At 36.6% G+C, this 23,535-nt stretch overlaps 1 protein-coding gene across 1 annotated transcript; it reads right to left on the bottom strand.

The window, feature by feature from the left end:
• LOC109830881 (probable magnesium transporter NIPA8) lies at positions 11,350-19,952 on the bottom strand. The gene is made up of 14 exons (XM_020398240.1): positions 19,709-19,952; positions 17,813-18,103; positions 16,563-16,650; positions 16,393-16,454; positions 15,505-15,590; positions 15,333-15,406; positions 13,133-13,235; positions 12,850-12,978; positions 12,626-12,725; positions 12,390-12,509; positions 12,169-12,259; positions 12,019-12,082; positions 11,823-11,922; positions 11,350-11,743 (listed from the first exon to the last, which is right to left on the bottom strand). Exons 2-14 carry the CDS (start codon positions 17,903-17,905, stop codon positions 11,525-11,527), a joined length of 1,329 nt encoding a protein of 442 aa, XP_020253829.1. The 5' UTR covers positions 17,906-18,103; positions 19,709-19,952; the 3' UTR covers positions 11,350-11,524.

The following is a 23,535-nucleotide window of genomic DNA, read 5'->3' as shown; positions in this document are numbered from 1 at the left end:
AGATTCATGATATTGATGGTGATATGATAGCAAATATGGATGTTATGCATGATATTCTCAAAGAGGCTATGAGTGATATTGCACATATCGATTTGTTCTGAAGGAGGAGACAGATAAAATAGAGATTTAGACAATTGATGATATGTGTGAATTGCTTGGTGAAGAGCTCGAGGCAAAGGAGATGAAAGAATTATGTATGGAGTACGATGGAGAATTTTATTCTTTGGAAGCAAAAGTTGTGAATAATTTCAAGAAGATTGAGATGATACTTCTAGCATTGGAATATGAGAAGCAACATGAAAATATTTTGATAAGTTTTTCAAGTCAACTATAGATCCACATGCCGTCAATAAAATGCACATGATGTGGGAAAGATTTATACACATATTTGATTCAGAAGAAGTCCTAGCCGAGAAGGTAAAAGAACAAACTGAGAAAATCAATGCTAAGTACAAGAATGATGTTGATCGACATAGAAGAAGAAACATGTTTATCGGAGAAGCTACTATTTGAGCAAATGTAAGCTCGGGGTTGAGCTTCTTTCAACAAGGAGAGACTGATATAAAACGTATAACAAGCAAATTAATGGAAAAGTGGGACTTTCACGAGTTAAATGCGGATGTGAATAAATTATTTATTTGCCCATAAAAAATAACCATATCTCCTAATCCAAAAGATCGATTCTAACATATTATATATGAAAATCACCTGTCTCGACAAGACGAAGCCATCCAGATTGGTAGATTCCTAAAATCACATCAATGTCGCCTATTTTTGGTAAAAATCTGAAAATAATCAGCATTTAGTTTATTTTTAGGAATAAAGTTGGAGTTTATTTAGATTAGAAAACAAATATAATTTTGATTCATATTGAACTGATTTGTTTCCCCTATTGTAGGGAGTTTTTTTAAAGTAAGATTCGATACTTTCTATAAATTTATAATTTTAGTCTTATTATTATTTTTCTATTTAAGTTGTGGCATGTAACCCCAAAATTAGATCACTCTTACCAATAAAATTCCTCTTTTAATATTCTCTCCGCGGATTCGAGGTTCTTCGAGGATTCGAAGATTGTTCTTTGCAGATTTAAAGAGTGCCCCCTGACGGATTTTGAGGTTTATCACGTCCGCATTGCGTAAGGTTTCGGATGGTTCTACCCCCAAGGTAATTAATCCTCCCCTAATTAATGTATCTTATTTTTAAAACTAATGTCGATGTAGAGGTGGTGGTGGTAGGGAGTTTGCAGGCACTGCTAGAGATTATGTTGGATGGTACGAACCATCTATTTTTTGTGTTTTTTGAACTAGAGTCAGCGGGAAGAAGCCGAGCAAGTCATTAAGAGATTTGGGTTTACAAATTCTACTAGAGTTGAGGCTAGAGGTTACTCAGGCGGTATGTTGGGGGCAGAGTCACGCCCTCATGCCGCGGAAACGATATCACCTGAGAGATAGTCCTACCTTTTGTAGTTACAAAAGCACAAGTCAACCTCTATATTCTTGTTTCTCAAAGGAAACTAGAATAGATAGTAAAATTCTTATTTCTCAAAAGAAACAAGAATCGAAAAGTGATATATTTCATCAAAGTGAAATATACACTCTTCCTCTCATCAGTTCTAGGACTGAAATGTCGAGGGAACCTACAAGCTATGGCAACTCACAGATAAGACAAATACAAACACGAGATTTACGTGGTTCAGCTAACTAGCCTACGTCCACGGGAGGGGGTTTCACTATGAAGGAAAAATACCAAACTTATACAAGTTCTTTCTTCCTCTCTTTCTTTTCTTCCAAAAGAACTCTACACAACCCACTTATTTTCCCCACACAAAACACATCCACCACTTCTCTATTTATAGGAAACCAATGGGGGAGAAAATCCGAAGAAGTGGCGGGCTCTCACGGCGGGAAAAGAAACGCGCGCGGGATTCAGTCGGGAAAAAAATCCCGCTTCGCGCTCAGTTGCTCAAGCGCACGGACAGAGCTGCAGACAAGCGTGTGGCACGAGCTCCGACGCGCGGGCCGCAGCGACCGGCGAGCGGCGTGAAACACGGGCAGGCGTTTCGTGTCGCCGCGCACTGAAAAGCAGGCAGGCTCGTCTGCTCAGGGCAGACGCACCATGTGTGCCCCCTCCCGGACCACACGGTATACTGGTGTATGGAAACAGCGGTAATCATTCAAGCTAAAGATGGTGGTTACTACGACGAGACGCAATTTTTTGAGCGGTGGAAGTGCAGCGGTGGTTGTCATGGGTCTTGGCTTATTATTGCACACGGGGTACACTAATCCCGAACGGTGTCGTCTCCGCGTTGTTGGTGGCTGGAGATTGGACATGATTGAATGGATGGATCCGCTCTGGAAAAAAAAAATGGGCCGCACTATTAGTAATCCAGCGCGGTCGGCAGCTCTTGTTAGGAATATTAGGCTGTTTAGACCAATAACGAAAAATCAGCTTCAATGCATTTGATAATTAGCAGATAATTATTGATAAACGCAGATATAAGAAATATAGTCAAATGCAAAAGTAAATAGAGGTTAAAATACGGCCTGATGGTCGACGCGTTGCCAAGCACTGTCCACAAAACTAATCCCCTCTCGTACAGGGTCTACGCGCCAAAAGCTCCCGGAATACAACGACCCTCGGTCAGCACCTCACTTCTCTCGGCACACGTAGCTTCAAGAAGGCTTTGCGACATTCTTCGTAAAACTTTCAGGGAACCAAATTGTACACAGTAAGTATTTTGAAGAGAAGAACAGACGAAGGTGAAGAAGAGCTTGTTGCATTCTTACGCTGTGTTTAAGAGCTCGTGCGTATTTTAGATCCTTTATAGGAGAAGAAGCAGCGAGTTACTTATAAACCCCGTAATTAACACGTTTAATCACGATTAATAAAACTTAGCCGATTATCACAACATTGTCCGTTAACATAATTATATTCGGCATAAATGTTTAAATCACGGTTTCAATCACACTAATAAAATATTTCCGTTACAAAATATTCGTTTCGTTACACAATATTTATCAGCATCGATTAATTGTTTCAAAAATAAAAATTTATATTTAATCTATTAAAATAAAATTAGCGATTAAGGGCCCATTAATCCGACTCATTTCGTGTACCCGTAGGTCTGTTGATGACGCGCGCACCCCGACCACGCCGAACCCGAGCCCGAGCCCAGGCGCCGGCCGCGACGCGGTTGTGTGGGTGTGGGCATAACTTTGATTTTCTTCTAGGCATAGAAGAAAGGGAAAGGGCTTAATAAGGCCGCCTTTTTCTATCCCATTTCCTTATGTGGGATAAACTTTCCCTCATCTTCCTGCTACACAAGTCAAGTTTTAAGTCTATCTTTTATTATTAATTCGCAACAAATCCCGCAATAACTTGAAAAGCTTAAAATTAGTATCAGAGGAATAACAATAAGAAGAATTAACAAAATAATACGAATTGCTGGTTCCCTTATATCTATGTAATAAGGTGGAGGTAACCTTTCGGTTTGAATCCGTTCACTTGAGTGATCAGTTTGTATAGAATCCGTGAGAGCTGGTGGACTTCGGCCTGAACCAGTCTCATTTCATCGATTTATTACAGAAAGGCAGGACATGTACACGTTTTGAAAATTCTAAACGGGTGTGCGATATTATCGGCCCTTGCGCAGTATCTATCATGTGTGTTACTAGGGAGCAGCCTGATCCATACGTCGCGGCTCGTACAACTACCACATATAGTCGGAATCCTAATAAGGAGTGCGAGCAGTAAGCATCCTGCCTCAAATGGATCTTGGTTCATTAAGAGTTAGACTCAACCCTTTTCACTGCTTTTATGAGCACTGATACCCTAGGGATGGGCGAAATCGAATTCAGTGGCTCTCACAATTAATCACTCATTCAGTTTGTTTCTACCATTGAACCTCTGCGAGGTTGGGTTGCCACCTGCAGCTGATTTCTTTATGGCTTACCCCATCCCCTCGATGATTTCCTAGAGACCACTCCCTGATAAGCCTTTAGCTTAAGTGATTGCATAGATTTTTTCTCTGATCTTACAAAATCTAAGGCATAGTTATATGATTTTGTCAATCTGTATATCTTAAGGATTTATGGCGCACTTTCAAGTGTCGATTCATCTCACCATTTGCATTCTCTTGATGGCATTTTGTCACTCGCTGACACTGCATCACAGATGATAGATATGGCTGGTAATGGTTTTTCGCATTGTGGAATCTCAGTATAGTCAGAATCTTGTCAACGCAATTCAGTTCTATACAAGTTAGATATCCAAAAGCTTATTCATTCTGTATTCCATAATGTATTCTAGCCATGTACAGTTTATTAGTAATTTCCAGGAACACAGCCCTCCTCCTAAAAGGAAACAAATCCCTGTGGATGGATTTACATCTAGATCACTAAACTCAATGTTGGTCATCCTGAATAACCTCTAGTACAATGGATAACCTTTATAGTGTAAAACCAAATTCATGTTCTTTTAGGTATCTCAAAACTCTTTAGAGCATCCGTTGACTCTATCAGGCATTTGATGTATATCTACTAAGTCATTATTACACGTGCAAAGCAATGTCAGGTCTGTATTAGTGAAGTTGTTAGGAATCCTAGTGAATCCAATTATTTGTGCATATTTTTTCTCTTTGATAATCTGAGGATGACCTGTATTTTATCTTTAATGATACATTAGGATGCATATGAGTGGAAACAGGTTGACAGTCTTGGATCATAAAAATTCATAAGATCTACTACTATTATAGGTGATTTGTGATAAGCCACCATTCGCATTCTCATTTTTCATGATCTTTAGTATTAAGAATTTAGGTCAGCTTGACCTAAGATCTTTCAATGTACAAAATTTGTGAAAAAGTGTTTGATATCATTTTATGATTTTGATATGTCAAGAACCCAAACATAGATGATCATCAACATTATAGCATAACTATCACAAATTCTTGTTGTTTTATCTATTTGATGATTATACACACTCATATGTTGATTCAATTACAAATCCATAATGATATGATATAATTCAGTCAAATTCATATGGCCATTGATCTTTGGCTTGCTTTGAGACGCGATATAGTGATCTGATGGAAGTAATGCTGATAATTCTTTTCTTGTCCAAAGCTATAAATCCATCTCAGGTTGGTCGCGTATAAAGATTTCTTCATCTTAATCTCCATTTAAAAAATGCAAGCTTAACATCCCTTGATGATCTATTAATTGTGAGATGGCATGACTAGGAGCTATGAGGACTCGTAATGGTAGTCAATCCTCAGGCTACTTGCGAGAATAGACATCAAAAATAATCGTAATACGAGACTTTTGAGGGTATTCCGTTAGCTACTACTCTGGCTTTTCAATATTTATCTATATGTTCATACTATCGGTCTAAGTTTTTCTTACTACACCCCAATTTACATCCTATGGTTTACATCCTGAAGGACAATCAGTTATCGCCACAGTATGAATTTTGAACTATGATTGTATCTCATTATTTATAGCTTACACTATCCAAAAATGGCCTCTAACTGATTATCCATGCTATCTGTCAATGATAATGAGAACTTTCTACAAGTAATGCATAGCAAATCTTCATGGCCTTTCTATTCTAGAGCTTCTTTACTTCTGCCTAGCTCCTCTGACTTTTAGTGGTCAATTGTTTAGAACTAGTTTCATCCTTGATTAGGAAAACTAGGATCTGAGTTATTAGAGCTAGGCCTGTGTGTTACTCTGTCTTGTAAGGAATAAATATTTTCAAAGTAATGTGCATCCTCTATGCTTCCAATTATCGGTGTTGTTGCTATCTCATAATTTCAGAGTTGATGTATTAAAAATCTATTTGCCCAGTTACTATCAGAAGCATGCCAATAAAAATTCCATTACAGTTTTAGGGCCAATCTTCTTCTTTATTATCAGGTTATTTGACTTTGCTAAGAGTCATTGATGATCACTTGATTGAGCTACATTATGGATGATCCGCTCCGTTGAACTTGATCTACATATTCTAAAACCCCAACACACCAAATTTAGCGTGACCTCGTCGTGGTTTGACCCTCCGTTGAGCCATGTAAAAAGTTTTATTCATTCGAAACCGTTAAAAGTGATACGAGTGGATGAAGGGTCAAACCACGATGGGTTCACTCTAAATTTGGTGTGTTGGGGTTTTAGAATATGTAGATCAAATTTAACAGAGCGGGTCATCCACAATGTAGCTCAATTAAGTAATCATCAATGGCTAAGAAACTTAGTGGACATCCACTTAAGTTGGCATAAGTTTCTCTCTCTCTTCTATACCCCCCCCCCCCCAACTATTTAAAACCGAGTAAATCTCCGTCAAGTTTTGTGTGTTTTGTAGATAATCTATCTCAACTTAAAAATTTTATTTAACCTCTGTGGACTTTTCTCACTTAAATCTTAACTCTCAAATCTAATATCATTGAGTTTTATATACTATGTGACAAGTATTTCACTTAAAAAGACCAAAAAATCAATCAATTATAAAAGAATTACCTTGGTTTTTTCCATATGAAGAAAAAGATGTGATATAGAGGAAAAGGAATTGTAAATTAGTTGTGGACCTTTTAGTATTGGTTGAGGATTTCTTTTTAATTAAATCACTTTCTTCGAGAGGGTATTTTGTTCAAATCACAAATTAAAGTAACTATGTTAAGGAGGTTTTTTGATGGAAGTGTAAAAGATCAGGTGAGTTTTTATGAGACACATTATAGTTGAGAGGTGTTTTCTAAAATTACACCAACATTAAGAGGGGTTATCTATAACACCCCCCATAATAAGGGGTTTTGTCAAACTGAACCAATTGAGTGAGTTTTTTAAGACAATCCCCATAGTTGGGAGAATTTTTAAAAAATTAACTCTTCTTTTAAATATGGCTTATATATAATTTGTCCCTCAAATTTTTAATAATTTAATATTACTCCCTAAAATTATGAGCAATTTTAAAATTTTAATGAAATAACATAGAATCATAAGATATTTAAAATCAAGGAACTAATATCTAAATAAGCTTTACATATTTGCCCTTATAGGCATTCTATTAAATATCAGCCAATATATCAGTGTTAAAAACTTTATCTTGGTAATAATTTTATATTTTTTATTTTGTTTTGTGATTTTTTTAATATATCGATCGTTATTGAAAACATGACCGATATATTTCTTTGAAGATATCAAGAAAATCATGATATTTTTAATTTGATTGTGGGCTCAGGGTCGAATTGTATTTGGGAAATAATCGAAACCCACAAAACCCACAAAAACCATAGTTCTTCTTCCAAATCTCTCCACTCTCGGCTCTCCCAAATCTTAAGCATATGTATTTATAAAACCCCGTAATTTTGAAAATATTTTGGTAAATAACATTAAATGAGTTTTATTATGGTTGATATTATTCTAGGATGAATGAACATGATTATAATACATTTGAGATCGATTAAGTACATATAAATGTGTGTGTGTGTGTGTGTGTGTGTGTGCGTGTGCGTGTGTGTGTGTGTGTGTGTGTGTGTGTAAATGTGTATGAGCATGAACAACTGTTGGCTGAAATCATCATTGGTCGGTCGACCAACCCTAGAAATCGATCGACCGATGGACAGTGATCGGTCGACTGACCCTAGTAATTGGTCGACCGATGGGTGCATAGGTTTTGGGTTTCGAGACGGATCGGTTTGGGCCTGTTTGATCACATATATATAGATTGTATACCCGAATTTCTCTCTTTTCTTCCATCTCTCACGTTCTGAATAGTAACCACCTCCTCTCAAAGTCCTAGAGATCCCTCTTTTGTGTTTGGCGAAGCTTTGAGAAGTAAAAAGACCAAGAATAGGGCGAGATCGGCGGCTTCGATGAGGGAGGATCGAGTTCCTTACATGTGTGGTAGTTCAACACGAAAATTTTGAGGTGAGTTTCATCTCCTCCAATCTCATCCCCATTTTCTTGGGTTTTATTGGATTTTAAAACCTATTTTATGTGTAAAGATCACCCCTTTTTTATCTGTATGACGCAAAGATTTAATCTTTCTGATTTAAAAAGTTACGAAATGAATTTCTTTGATTTGGGTTTAATATTTGAAATAGATCTAACATGAGATTTTGTTAATGTTATTTGTTTTCATGATAAATTTTTAAACATAAATATGTTAGAGTTTTTAGATTTCCCCAAATGTTTATAATTGTATTTTCATGTAGTAAAGTAAACTCTAATTACACTAAATCAAGTTTTATACATGGGTTCTTTTTGAGAAATTTTGATTTTTGTTCATGATAAAGAAAAAACCATGAATTGTGTTTTGTCACCAGCATCGGTCGACTAATCAAAGAAATCGGTCGATCAATTAGTTTGCAGGAAACTAGAGAATTTTCTCTGGTCGGTCGACCGATCTAGGTAATCAGTTGACTGACCGAAACTATCTATGTGTGCATGTTTGTCGTCGCCGGTCGACCGATGTGTTATGTCGGTCGACCGCTTTGAGCTGTTTTGCACAAGTTGTTTTACCTCATGCTTTTGATCGTGAACACGAAGTGAGAGTCGTACGTCGACACATGTGCGAGACTGTGAGAGGACACGTGCTGAATTTGAACACGCACGAGCCTATTGATACGCATAGTCTAAAATTTTGAGCTTGTTATGATATGGAATAACATTGTTTCGTTTTATGGTGATTTTGGATATTTGAGTGGGGTTAGTTGGTGCACCACAATGAGACCGTGGTTGACTACACTCAGAGTGTGTTAGTTTGTATACTGCAATGAGATCACAGTGGACTACACTCCGTTATGCATCATTGTGTTCCGGATTAGGCAGATATGCCTATACTTCGCAGGGTGTTCGAGTAAGGTAATGAATCACAAAATATTACGATGAGTCACATGATATTGTGAGCGCCTACACTCCATACTATTTTCTTTGTAGGGAATTGTACAAAATTGTAAATTTGCTCACGTGTTACCTACCTAGAGGGTAGAGTATAAGGCTATGGTTTGTTATGTACTATGTATCCTAGAAAAGATCTTTTATCGAATATTTATTTTTGTTCCCGCGCCAACTACCCGAGGAAAATGTGAGTCGTTATGATACGATTTGTTATGGACGAGGCTTGGTAATGTATTGTTCCTTATTAATTATTTTATTCATAGGATTTTGGAGTTAATACTTAGCGATCCACAATTTGAGATACATGGTATATATATAAGGGTTTCCTTGTTTGAATTATTTCGCTCGACGTACTCATTCTCATGTTGTGGGTTTCTAAATATTAATTCCTATTAGTTCAGGATATAGTATTTATATATTTATATATGCTATAACTTGTATTTTTATACACCTTACCCCTTTTTCCCTAGGGATGGTGGAGATGTTCTCACTAGCGCTTTGACGCTCGTTATTTTCATCTTTTTTAGGCAGTAAGTCAGGGGTTCGGAGAGTCACAGGCTGACAGAGACTCAGCATAGTTCGTCGTCATTTATTAGTAGATAGTTAGTAGGCACTCCACAATGGATATTTTATTGTTTTCAGTCTTATAGGGATGTACTTCATTTTGGAGGCTGAGTGCCTATATACTTTTCAGTTGACTCTTTTGTATTAGAGATTCATTATCTTTATTTTGGTTTATTAGATGCACTTCTTTTCATTTGTTGGAATATAATTATAAATGTTATTGGATCTCTCCTCTATATTGTGCTCCTTGTATTATCATCTTTACTATATCTGTTTGTACCCTCACTTCTTATATTTGATTCTAATAGAGAGATATTACTATGATAGTGAAACATTTTATTAAACCGTGTTGGCTGCATGGAAGGTTTGACATCTTTGGGTTTACCTTAGACTACAGCCTTGTGTGAAATCAGGGGCGTCACAGTATTGATGCAAATTCTTATGTTTAAAATTTATTAATATGTTAGATTAGATATTACAATGTCATATTATGTATGAATATAATCTTTTATGACACCTAGTATTACATACATATCCTTAATTTTTACAATCTGATATCATGGATTTATTTGTTCAATATTCATTTGATGTCCAATATTTTGTTGTAGTCCTTCCAAAGCCTCTCCTAAAGTTTTCTAAGCGAAATATGTACTTTCATGAAATAATTTAAAATCTTGAGACTCATTCAAAATATGATGCTTTAATTTTTTCACATCTCCTCTACTATATAAATATAAGCTAAGCATCTGGCCTCATATTGTATGATGAGTATTATTTATCAATGGGATCATATACTATTGTTTGTTTTGGATAACAAAAGTTTTAAATCTTTTATTGGCTTAACTGAACTTAAATACCTTATAGTTTACCAAAATTATACTTATATACCTCCACTTGTATCTTTCTGCACTATTTTTTAAATTTTAGATAATGTATCTTTCTCACTTAAATATCCTAATGTTTTCTAAAAGTTAATATTTGTACCTTCTGTCATGTTACCTAAACATAAAAATGCTCTTTGTAATTTTTCTATATGAGTTTCATAGTATAATTTTAGGACAATTCTATATTTTTTTACTCTTTCTATAAATATTTTATCGACATTCAATTATCTATTATTATATTATTATACATTACTAATAATTAATATGATGTATAGTTTTACAATAATGTTGAAAGTTTTAAGGACCAAACTATACAAACTTAAAGTGACATAATATAATTAATTAAGAATGATAATTAATTTAGTTTAGCTAGTATTAGAATGTAATATTAAAAAAGAATATGGGTAATATAGTCCTTGAAAAGTTTTTCCACAACTCCCTCTTTTAAAAGGAGTATGATATGGGTATGCTTGGTACCAAGCATAAAATTTGTGCTTGGTAGTGAGGTGGCATATTATCTTCCACTCATTCAAATGGGGGGACCACATTGGATCTATCAATTGCCATTCCTAGAAGCTCCTGGCAATTTTTCCTCATCGGTAAAAGTTTGGAATGTTGAAGTTTTTTAGTCGTATCCTACGAAGGAAAAGCAGACCTCTTTTTTTTGGAGCTTCTCTTGATCAGGTTGGCGAAGTCCAAAGATTGTTTGGAAGAATTTTGTGGAGCCTCGGGGGAGAAAGTCATCATCTTCAAGTCCGCGCGTATATTTTTCTTAAAAAAATATATCTCAAGGAATCGAATGGAGTGTTCATTACCTTTCTAAAAGATACCACAAATTCTTAAATCTGATTCTTCGACTCATGAAACTAGAATTTTGCACCTATCTGATAAATTGGCACCTTATGACTCTGCTGAACATTAATTTTACTACACAGATGCAACCTCCTGCGGTTAAGGGAAAACATCAAAGTGTGGACCCGTACGTCCTACGAAAATAGACAAAACGATTGACATGAAGAAGAAAAATCCAGGCAAACATTATCCAAGGAATTGTAAATTAAATCAATATTAGAATTATGAAAAAAGATACATTTCTATACAATCGTAAGACGAGAAGGAAATAACGAAGGAAAAGAAGATCTATAATATCAGCAACAACGATATTTACTGCTCCCAGTAGCAACAGCGTCACGAGAGCAAATATCTTGTTTCTCTCAGCTCTGTATCACCATCATCTCTATCAAATGAGGGATCGATCCAATCTGGATTTCTTAGAGGAATAAACTTTGCATGATCAAAAACATTCTCTCTAAAGCCCGTGGTCCTTGAAGATACCATAGGCATTACAAACACCGAAGACGCACCGAGCGCCTCGTCTCCTAATCCCACAGAAAGAGAGCAAGCCGCCTGCAAGAAAAGACCAATTCATGCATAATTAAGATCTAGGTTTTGTAGCGACTAAAGTAACTCTTCCTTGTCAACAGACCTTGGCTTTCAGTATCATAGGTTTAGTTTTTGTCACCATTGTCTTCATAAATGATTTCACATCATTCAATCCACTTTCTTCCGTCGGCAGAGTAGAAAGCCTGCAATTTATTTAAAATAACATAATTATCATAGAATGCACATGTCAAAAATAGCCATAAATAAGAGAGAGGGAATAACGAGCATCATGGATTGACCTGTTTGCATCAGTCGGAAGGCTTTGAGTTGTAGAATGCAGAGGTGAACCTTTTGTTTCACCTCCTGATATTTTCCAGAATATTAGCCAGACCTTACACAACAATAGAGTGTCTAAAAAGATTAAAAGCATCATGCCATAGGACCAATACCTTTTGAGTCATCAGGTGCTAACAAGGAAATGCCTACAAAGACAAATGCCATTCCCAGTATAAACATCATTGTTCTCAATGCATCAAATACCTGCCAAAGCAGTTCCAGTTATCACCATTTGTAAATAGATCGTATAAGAGTGCATCAGTTTGTATTGAGCATGTTAAAATGTGTATCGGTGCTACATGAGGGGATGGGAGGAGCGTAAATGCTGGCTCACCTGATATTCCTGGAAATATATGAATCCTGTACATATAGAGAAAAAAGTCCACGCTATCTGAAACATGGGTACTATAAGAATTGCATCAAACATAGAGAGTCCTTCATTCAATCTGGCCATCTGCGTGAGGAAAAAGATCAATTAGATGTAAGTGAATAGCTCTTTGGCTATTTACAGCAATTAAAATGATATATAACCAATCAAATCTAGTTTTGATGTTGTTGCAGCATATATACCCAAAACCCTGCTGTGCTAAAGAACAGAAGCAGCATGGAGTACGTAAACCAGCTATGAAACTGATAATTGCTGCTCATTGTAAGCCTCAGCATGTTTGACCTGGCCAAGAACACCCAAAAAACCAGAGAGAAAAGTGCATGTAAGAACCCATACAAGATAACAAAAAGATCTCAATGGAATTATAACTAGTTTTGTGGAGTATTTTCACAATTAATCAACTTACAGTGATTTGGCAAACAATACAGAACAGGAACCCACAGCACCGGATACTACGGCATAGGTAAATGGCAGTGACATACGCCAATACGGGCTTAAATCATGCCCAGAAGCTGATAGGTAAATTGCTCCTTTCCTGTTAGTTTCACATCAGCATCATACAAATTACTAATAATCACCCATTGAGTATGATGTAAGGAAAAATAAAGTTGCCAAGCAGTGTAAAAAAAACTTTTTTTTCCTATAGCCAGGTCTATTTGACATGAAGAGAATATATAATTATTCCTCACCTATAAATATAATGATTGCTCACAACAATCAGCATCAAAATCAGGCAGTAAAGAAGGAATACAAGATTGCTATACTTCTCCCACAACTGCTTTGGCGTATAAACTGATAAGAGAGTGATTCAACTATCAGTTAGTTTCTTCCTTAGCATCACTGTCTCTGATGCTTTAATAGCATGGAAATAAATTAAATTCATAATCACCAAGTCAAAGTAAATATAATAACAACAGTAAGGCATTTATTATTAATGTCTAAGGATAATAATGATAAGAGTATAGACATGGGTGTGAAGGCCATAGTCTGACACAGTCAGAGAATCCTGCGAGCCCTTCAAAATCCAGACACAAGGATTTTGTGCACATGTGTGTCTTTAAGTATATGTGCACTCAAGTATAATCACATTTATTAATTGCTGTTCATAACAAAAGGACATAATAAATTAAAACAATCTCAAAACAGTTAGCTTTTCGTCAAGGGGTAAAACATACTTACATACTGCACATTTTTTTGAGATGAAAAGGGTTTACACATTTGTAATTGTTGTGCATGGATCGGGGTACTATGTCCAACCATGGTGGACGAGCTGTTTTTTGGTTGAAATGTCCCCCATACCATATAGTAGGTTAAGGTTACTATGTGAATCCTCATCCTGCTCCATTCACTTTGAAAGGCAACATCCTCTTCTTAAAAGAGCTTGCTATTTGTTTGATCTTTATATGATACTCCTTTTGATTTTTCCCTTGTAAACTACCTTGTTCCACCCAAAATTCTCTACACATCTATTTATTTTCCATTCATGCATATTTCCAAAGAAATCTTCTTTTCACTTTCTAGATAGAATAAACTTGTCTATCCACATGTATGCTTGAAAAGTAATTTTATCTTTGATTAGCTATTGTCTAATTGCTATATATACTATTGGTGGTATCACTTTAGTCCATATCAACTATTTTGTGGCTATTCAACTATCATTATAGATTCCTTTGAATGAGATCATAAGTTTCCTACATATAGATTTCTTCGAGAATTCCTCAAACTAAATCATCTACATGCACTCAATGTTTTATTTTTCTGATGTACAATCCTAGTTAAAGTGCCAATTAGAGACATGTTAAGAATATCTCTTTTCGTGTTACCTCTCAAACATTCTTTTAAGATCCTATATTAATACAACAATACGTGCTAATGTTTTCACTTTTGTTTAAAGCAAAACTCCACTTAATTTACAGCTTTTTCTGGATCAGTTAACCATTTAGTTGCTCACAACCATCATCTAATCTCTGTTTCACTACTTCATTCACGTCCACGTAATTCTATAAATTGTCTCTATTTTATACATAGCTACTCAAGTTACACGTACAATCATGAACTAGCTATTTTGCTTCACTATTTACTTGCATAAGGAACAAACCATCATTTATTGGCACTACAGTTGAGATGTGGCTGTTCAGATTGGAAGGATGCTATAGTACACTTTTGCTCACTCGTATTGAACTAAAGCAGCATGTGTGCACACGCGCAAGCGCTCGTGCGTGCGTGCATGCGATCGCGCGCCTATGTACGTCACTTCGCGTCAACACCCTAGCCATGCAACCTTTCTTAGTAAGCATTTCCCCAGATAATGCCCACACAATATGTCTAGATGAGACGTTTGGCTTTGAATATTATATTAGTGTCCTACCTCTTAGCTTTTGCATAAAGTAATTAACAACACTGCAGTAAAGAACTCAGAGTAAAAAGAAGGAAAATGGCTCGTTTTAGAAACCCACCATCAAAATCATTCAGTTCCTCCTTACATGTGTGGGCTCTCATGTATCAAGTAGTGTCTGGTGTCTTCCATGTGGGAAGTGCTTTTTGGATGCTCAATTTCAATAGTAGTGTCTGGTGTCTTCCCATGTATCAAGTAGGGTCTGACATCTATTCTTATGTTTTTGGATAATTGTTTCCAACCCGACATGAAATGATTTATTTCCTAAAGCATAATGTCACAGAAGTCTTACAAAATTTATCCACTTTACCGGTACCTAAAGAGTCCTACGTTTGAGTTTGGAACAGTCAAGGATATTAAAGCAACAGATTTCTCATAACGCCGGCGTGTTTTCCAAAAATTATTAAAATTAAAAGAAAGAACAGAAAGTTCAATCAAAAGCTAATTCTAACTACAGTAATTATATACATAAGCAGTGGAAGGTTAAACTATACCAGGTGACTGATGATTTCCAAAAGACACTAAGAAAATATTGCCCAAAACAATAAAAGTTGTGGCTATGACAACCCTGCAAAGGAAGAGCAGAATGGTTATAATGTGTCTATGTAAATACAAGTCTGATTAGGAAAAATGTTTATAATATTTTCATATAAAGATGTAACATACTTGATTGTAACCGTCTTGCTCAATACAAAGTAAGCAAATGCAATATTAGATATAAATTGAACCGACCCCAGTGCTGCAAGCAAGGACTGCAATTAAAAATCAAATGAAAGCCTAATTAGGGACATGGTAAATATCACTTTATGAATCCATTATCTATAGACAGCTTTTAGAAAATAACCCAAGCTAGCAGTTAGATGAACTGATATAAATTTAGCAAGACAATGAATCATTTTGAAGGACCCATTATCTAATGTTTTTACAGAATAACAGGAAACTAGTTACATCTGTAGGCACTGCTTTTCTCATAAAGAAAGTTATGTGCCCCACAGCACAGTTCATCAGGACTCAAACCATAAAATATCATCATTCCTCTAACTTGCACATCACCAATCTGCCTTGATAGTTTGTTTAAATACTAAATTGTATTCTAATCAATCTATAAAATCAGCCAAAACTTACAGTGCAGAAAGGCATGAGCGCTCAAGTCTCATGACCATTTTCACACAATTATACTCTCTGCATAATCATTAAATTGAACAAAAAGTAAAGAGGAAACCATGTAACTGGAAAACATTTCGATATAGCATGACAAATGAAGACATCAGTTGTATGCCACATGCAGAGTGACGGGGATGAAAAAGTCAAAAAGAGTTTATTTTATAGGATTTTAGTATTTAGATTCTTCATTTTTTATTTGATGAGTATCAATGTCTTTCGGTATTTTCATTTGATATTGTGGGATTTCTTTTGGTATTTTTGGGGTTGTCTAAAGTTTATTTTTTCCAGTTCAATAATTTTCAATCTGGCCCTATTTACTCATCACATAGCCCAATTTCATATTCACAACAATGTTATAGTCAAAAAACAAGAGATGCTAAGAAGTTTAACCTGTGCAGCATATCCAAATGAAAGGAAGTTAAGGCAATTCCCCAGAGCAAAAAAGAAAATACCTGCATATAAATAAAGAATATGAAGCAAAGCAACTTAAGGTGCTGCCTATAAAGTATAACACTCAAGATCAGTAATTAACCACACAATAAAATGCAAAAGAAATGTACCAACTCTCCAAGTATGAAAATGTATGATAGATTTTGAATAAAACTTGCTTTCTAGTCCATCATTGCTAAGAGTAGAAAGCTTCTCTCGCTGTAGAAATCAAAAAGGAAACCAAATGAAACATGCTGGCAGGCACCTATAAACATTAAGAAATTTATGCACTAATTATATCCAATTGTGAACATTCTTACTGCTATTTATCTCATGAAGAAAAGAACATCCATTCATAATCAAGAGAACTGGTTATTGTGTGCTAGATAACACTAATCAATACTAGCAACAGAGAAACAATATGTGATAATTATATCCAATATAAAAAAATTCTACCATTATCAATACAATTGACTAATGTATGCTACATAATACTAATATACAGGAAAGAAGTTGCATAGCAAACTTCAAATGTGCAAAGCATAGACTATATTGGTTTAGGCAAAGACATATGCTTATTTGCATTGTACCTATTCACTAATTCTTAAAAGCAAGTCACTAAGAAGAGGCACCCAAACAATATTTCACTTAGTGAAAACTCATGATGGGTAGGACCCGGAGTCTTTATACAGTGTTGAAGAAAACAAGAAACCAAATTCCTAAGCATCCTTTTGCCCTTACCGAGATACAAACCCACAATCTCCCCAGTATAACACAAACACGTTGTAAAACCAGATCAGAAAGAAAATTTAGAATAAATATCACACGCTGCTGAGAAAGTTAAAAAGGGTTTATATATAATGAAAACACCAGATGGCCCAAACCTGCTAATATTACTTCAACCTATGAAAAATAAAGCATTGTAGGCTACAAGATCTCAAAATAACGGCATTGTGTGCGACAAAATCAGTTGTTACTAAATCAATGGAGAATGATGTCCGTAATTGTAACATTCTAGTGAAATATGTTGGTGGTAGAGAAACCAAGTAAGCAGTCATGGGTGGAACCTAGGAACAGGATGACAGATTGCTAACAGAATTCATGATTTCCCTCTAGCTATCAAATTTACAAATTTGTGGCTTATCCTCTATAACAGTGCACATCAGAGTGGCAACACGAAATGATGCTTCATGTATATTGTGGCATTGATATTCAACAAAACAGTAAATAAGATGGAAGGGAGTATATTCTTTATGGTTGTCATTTAAGCAAGAAGCAAGAAGGTTGAATATGGAACAAAATAAACTAGAAAATATATTATAATGTCTGGAGTAAAAGAAGGAAACACACATACACTATGACTGTAAGGAAAGAGAAGTACCTGATCATGACCCAATTTTAGAAGATTTGTCCCAAAATTTATGGCAATGCTGCCAATTATGTTGATCAATGCTCCAATAACCCAATCGCCCATCAGTCACAAATTGTTTAAGAGAAGCAACAGCTTGTGCATATTAACAAAAACCAACTTTTAACATGTGCAGCTAATGATGATCTTACAGCGTCATGTCAGGAGAAGGCTATGAAGAGAGTGCTTCTCAAGCCACTTACTACTATGCCTAATTTACAAGCCAAATGGTTTCTCTTACTTATGTTTAAGTGAGACAAGCACCTGCACAGTTGTAAAGGTAGTAATTACAAAAGCTTTTGCATGTAACGTTCTTGACTTTAAATCTCAGAGTATGACATGAGTTTAAACTGAAAGAGCCATTAATTCATGAAATAAAGCAGACATTTTATCCATTATGGAAAGAACAAATAAATGAAAGGTATATCAAGGCAAAAGTTGGAACTTGGAAGCAATATAGTGCAGTTCTGATAGATTATCATAAATTAGCATTAAGCTGAACTTGAATGTTGAAGATGGATGAGAGTCATATACTAATTTACAGTGATGATTCTTCATCTGTAATCGCGTTCCTTAGTCGTCTTAGTTAACTTGTTCCAAGAAGCAAATTTTTCATGCTATGTTAACTTCTCTTTGTCTCAGTTTATCTATTCTTTTGTCAATCCCTCATAAAGTGTTAATCTTGATAGTTTTTATATGTATATTCTCAATCTTCATTTCTAAGAATTGAATTGATCTCTGGAATGATGAGAAGGGTGTTTTCCAATATTTTCCTCACTTTTTGAACACTTCTTTCATCTATTCTTTAGATATGCATTTACATTCAGTTTATACTAAATATTATATTCAAGTGGAAAAATATAGCAGAGCAATGAGTCATATATAGCATAGTCTCAACATAAGAAGCGAGGCACTAACCTACCTGTTAAAGAAGACAGAGAACTAAGATTTATTCTTACAAAAATCAGCAAGATGTATGAGAAGTTAACTTTTAGCATACACATAATGCTATCTGACATTATATCGTTACGGGGTGGATGGGTGGGTGGGGGTGTGAGTGTGTGTGTGTGTCGGACAAATTGGACTATAAATGTATATTGGTTTTTAAACCAGTTATAACAGCATTTAGGTGCCCGGAGTCACCTAGAGGCACTGAAGTACATAGGTGCATTGTTGAGGTGACACGCATCCAAATCCTAACATCTAAGATCATCAACATAAGCAGACAACGATTGATAGGCAGGATGTGCATGACGCCAACAATGAAGCCATAAATCAGCAACCATTATAGACTCGTGCCCGCGCACATATAGCCATACAAATAGTCATGTTGTCTGTGTCCTCATGTCCTACTTCTAAGAAATGACATGATCGTGCTCATATCCATGCTTCCCACATTAGCAAAAAAAAAAGTGTCCTAGTTACATCACATTTCAGCCTTAAGTTGCGATAACATCAATAATCTATTTTCTTATGTCTCTTAGCTCAAACTTGAGATGATTCTAGAAACTGACCATTTCAAGTTTATCTAGCAATTAAAACAACATTCACATCACATGCATCCACAAGTAACCCTCACGTCGCCCATATCATAGCAAATCTTTGCTTGCACATCTTCATTCTAGATAGGGCATGGATCATTCACAAGCATTTTCGCAACAGAAATGCATTAACATTACGTACAACAATGCTCAATAATTTAAGCTGACAACACGAGTATCTCCCAGATCTGACTCCAAACTAGAATTATCGTCTTTCCCAGAAATGTACACAAATTACCTTTATTCGATCAGAAGTTAACGATCAGATCCACTTCTATGAAAATGAACAAAAAAACTTGAATAAAGAAATCGAGATTTCAAATATTACCCCAAAATTCGTGGCTTCGAGCTGGAGAAAACGAGGAGACGAAGAAAAAAGGAGCCGTCTTTTTTTTTTTTTGCAAGCTGGTCGGTGATGATTAAATCGCCGGGAAAGGAGTTGGGGTTGCGTTAGAATTCAGGGAGCTTCGTAGCACACCCACCGACTGCTCCTGGTTGTTTGGGTGGATTCTCCTGGTCAAAATCTGAGAAGTTGACGCTTCTTCATTTTCTTGTTTTCCTGGATTTTGATTACTTTTTGGTGGTAAAATGTTAAGGGTTATTTAGACATTAGTCTCTTATCTTTAGTATTTTGTTACTAGTCCCTCAAATCCTTGTACCTTCTATATTAGTCCCTAAAATCTTCTATGTGTTGATATTAATCCCTCCGTTAGATAATCTTATATGTCAAAATCTCATAACCATGGTTGGGTTTGGGTTAATCATGGATGGGTAATTATTGAATTACCTTTTTGAATCAAATTTGCCTCCAAAATACATCTCTCCTCTCCACCCACCCATCGTCTCTCATCACTCTCAATATGTCAATGGCAATTTGAAACACATCTTCTCTCTCTACAATTTTATTAAGCTTCGCCAAAGTGATCACAAGTGAAAAAATAAATCACATTCAACTTAAAGTAATAACGAAGTGCCCTCAAGGAAGCTCTCTTGTAAATTAAAGATTGTTGGAGATCACATGAACAAAGAAGCTAATTGGAAAGAAATAAACTTAGTAGTGATGTGATCACATGACCAACCGAAGGTGGAAGTTGAAACCTCACAAATCGTTAAGCCCAAGCATCCAAATACATATATTTTTCTCTAGAAATTAATCGTCATGGCTCACAACTGAAAACCATTAAAAAAATAAATCGCATCAATCTTATTACTTCACACACCCCCCCCCCACACTACCTCTCCCCTCCCTGTCTGCAGCCCGCAAATGCGCAGAAGCATGAGCGCGTAATGATCCAAACCCTCCGAACATGGTTAACTCCTAACCTAACACTCTTGAAATCATGGTTAACTCCTAACCTAACACTCTCAATTATCAAAATACCACTTGAAGCATTGGGGAAGCTCAAAAATGGATTGAGGATATTTTTTGCAGAGAATGTACTGTTTTATGAGTTTTGGATCTTAGTTAGTTGGTTTTGAAATAAAATCCGTTAAGAAATAGGTTGGTTAAACTTAACTAAAGGTATAACTGGGGTTTCCCCCTCAAAACACTAGATTTGAGGGAGTATTCTCTTCAGATCTAATGTCAGTTGACTTGAGGCACGCCAATACCGCGATGAAACACCCACCCACACCCCACCCCCCACCCCCCACCCCCCAAAAAAAAACAAGGCCTGAGGGATGGATGTATGAGCAATTTCAAAACTTTGAGGTACTAATATGGAATTATTGAAGTTTTGAGGGATTAATATCTTAGTACATATCTTTTAGCAAATTGATTTCTTATGATTTTGTATTTTTTTTAATGTTTACACAACTAGAAAAATAGTAAATTAAACTACAGAATAATCATAACTTACTACAACCAAACAAACAAACAAAAATAGAACTATTTGTTTGAAGTAAATGTAAGTTATATATAATAGTTAGGGAAAGTGAATCGCAGTTTTTAGAAGAAAATTTATATTGTTGATGATGAGAAAACTAGCATGAATGTATGATTATCTATAAAATCATCATTACTTCATAGCTTTCAAAGTTTACACAATTCTTTTTGCTAGTCAATAATTATTACAATTTCGAATCTGTTTGATAAAATATAACAGGTGCCACAGGCCCAAGTCCAAAGACGACAAGTTCACATCGTCTCAAGGAGGGCCTACAAGGACTCATCATCTACTATTTTCAGCTCAAATAGGAATTCCAAACATTATAGGACGTGGTGGTAACATAGAACTATAAGCATATGAGGAAATTGTTAGTGCGAGATATGTAATGGTTAAAAAATTGAAATGTACGTGTCCTATACACTATAAATACGCCCAAATTCCGACAATCTCAGATGTGTAACTATATCAACTGATTGCCGTCAAATATGCGGTATATCCTAGTGAATAGAAATCATATCAGAACACTCGCATGCGAATAGATACTCTGTATTGAAGATATTATTTGATTCTGAAATATGTAGGGATTCTGTTAGATACTAGATATTATATGTAGAAATTTAATTGATACTCTCTCTCTCTCTCTTGTAATCCCTCTATACATATACACATGTATGTTGATTAATGAAATATACAGAAATCCATTTGTTTCTCCAAATAATATGCTATCAGAGCCTTGAAACCCTAGCCGCCGTCACTCCTTGTTCTTTCCGGCCACTCTCAACCTATTTTTTCGGCCATCATCAACTAGTTTTTCGGGCCATCGTCGTTGAGCACTCTCATGCCGCCGTCTTCTTTGCTCCGAGTTTCAGGCTTCAGTTCTCCGCCACCATGCCTACATCCTCTTCTTCCTCTTCCACTGGTGCGTTAACCAACCCACCACCACCACCATCACCGGTTGCTCAAAACACCCGTCACTACCTCTCCATCAAACTCAACCCCCACACCTACCTCTACTGAAAAACACAGATCTCTCCCTTCCCTAATGGGATACATCAACGGATCCGTTCCACCACCACCCACCCATGTTACTTCCGCCAACCAATCCACCCCAAAAAATAAACACTGAGTTTCTGACTTGACAGCAACAAGATCAACTGGTTGTCTCTATTCTACTTTCTACCCTTTTTGAGGAAGCTTTCCCACTCATCGTCGGCCTCATGACATCATCTGAGATATGGCATTCATTGGCGTGTTCCTATGCGTCTCCTTCGAATACCCGAATTCTTCAACTACATGAAAGCCTTCATGAACTCAAACAACGGGATCTCTCCATCACTGCCTACCTATGACTTGCTAAAAATATTTCTGTTTCTATTGCTGCAGTTGGGCGTCTGATCTCTACTGCGGACCTAAATGTATACATCTTTAAGGGTCGCCATACCGAGTACCGAGATTTTGCTACGACCCTTAATGCCCGTCCAGAGACCGTTTCCTTTGAAGATTTGCACGCTCTTCTTCTCAATCATGAATACGTTCATGGCTGCCCTAATGTTGATGCTATCTCCCCTATGGCGCATCTCACCAGCACACAACTTCAGCTCTTAACTGCTTGACTTTTGCCTGCCGGGTATAATTCAGGCAACCTACAAATCCACGGGCTAGCAACTATTAGCACCAGGCGTGATGACCTCTGGACAATAGTTGGGCATGCCAGGGCTCAGTCTGGCAGCCCCTGGGCTCGGCCAGGCTGCACCTAGCCACGGCTGTAGGCGTCTAAAAATACCTATGGGTGTCCGCACACAGCTCGAGATGGAGAGAAGACGATGAACGTCGTTATCCGAGTCTAAGAGGATTATCTGTCGTCGACAAGCGCATGAAGCGAAACGACGAACCAAGTGGCACGCGCACATCAATCAACACGTGCGCATCAATCAGTTCGCGAGCGTTAATCAACACATGTGCATCAGTCAACGCGTGCATGTCAATCAGTTCGCGCGTCAATCAGTTTGTGCGCATCGGTCAACACGCGTGCATCAATCAAAACACGCGTATATCAACCAACGCGCGTTCGACAGTCAATTCCACAACGAAGTGTGCAAGTCAACAAGATGGTCAAACACGCAAAACGGTGGAAAATACAAGTCTCGGAAGAGTCGGAAAACCAAAAGAAAGTGTCAGGCTTCGGAACCCGCGCCGATGCGGGACGGCCGAAACCGACCCGCACCAGCGCGGGTCGGCCGAAACCGACCCGCACCAACGTGGGTCG

This window comes from Asparagus officinalis, chromosome 2 (assembly GCF_001876935.1).
Source record: "Asparagus officinalis chromosome 2, Aspof.V1, whole genome shotgun sequence".
Classification (NCBI taxonomy): Eukaryota; Viridiplantae; Streptophyta; class Magnoliopsida; order Asparagales; family Asparagaceae; genus Asparagus; species Asparagus officinalis.
This window is presented reverse-complemented; position numbering and strand designations above follow the sequence as displayed.

Bases quoted from the DNA above. Each gene is read 5' to 3' on its own strand.
- LOC109830881 (XM_020398240.1), bottom strand. From the start codon at position 17,905: ATGGGCGATTGGGTTATTGGAGCATTGATCAACATAATTGGCAGCATT. The intron at 12,726-12,849 runs GTAAGTTGATTA...GTTCTTGGCCAG, and splicing joins GTATTGTTTGCCAAATCACT to GTCAAACATGCTGAGGCTTA. The intron at 11,923-12,018 runs GTCAATCCATGA...AATAAATTGCAG, and splicing joins CTTCCGACTGATGCAAACAG to GCTTTCTACTCTGCCGACGG.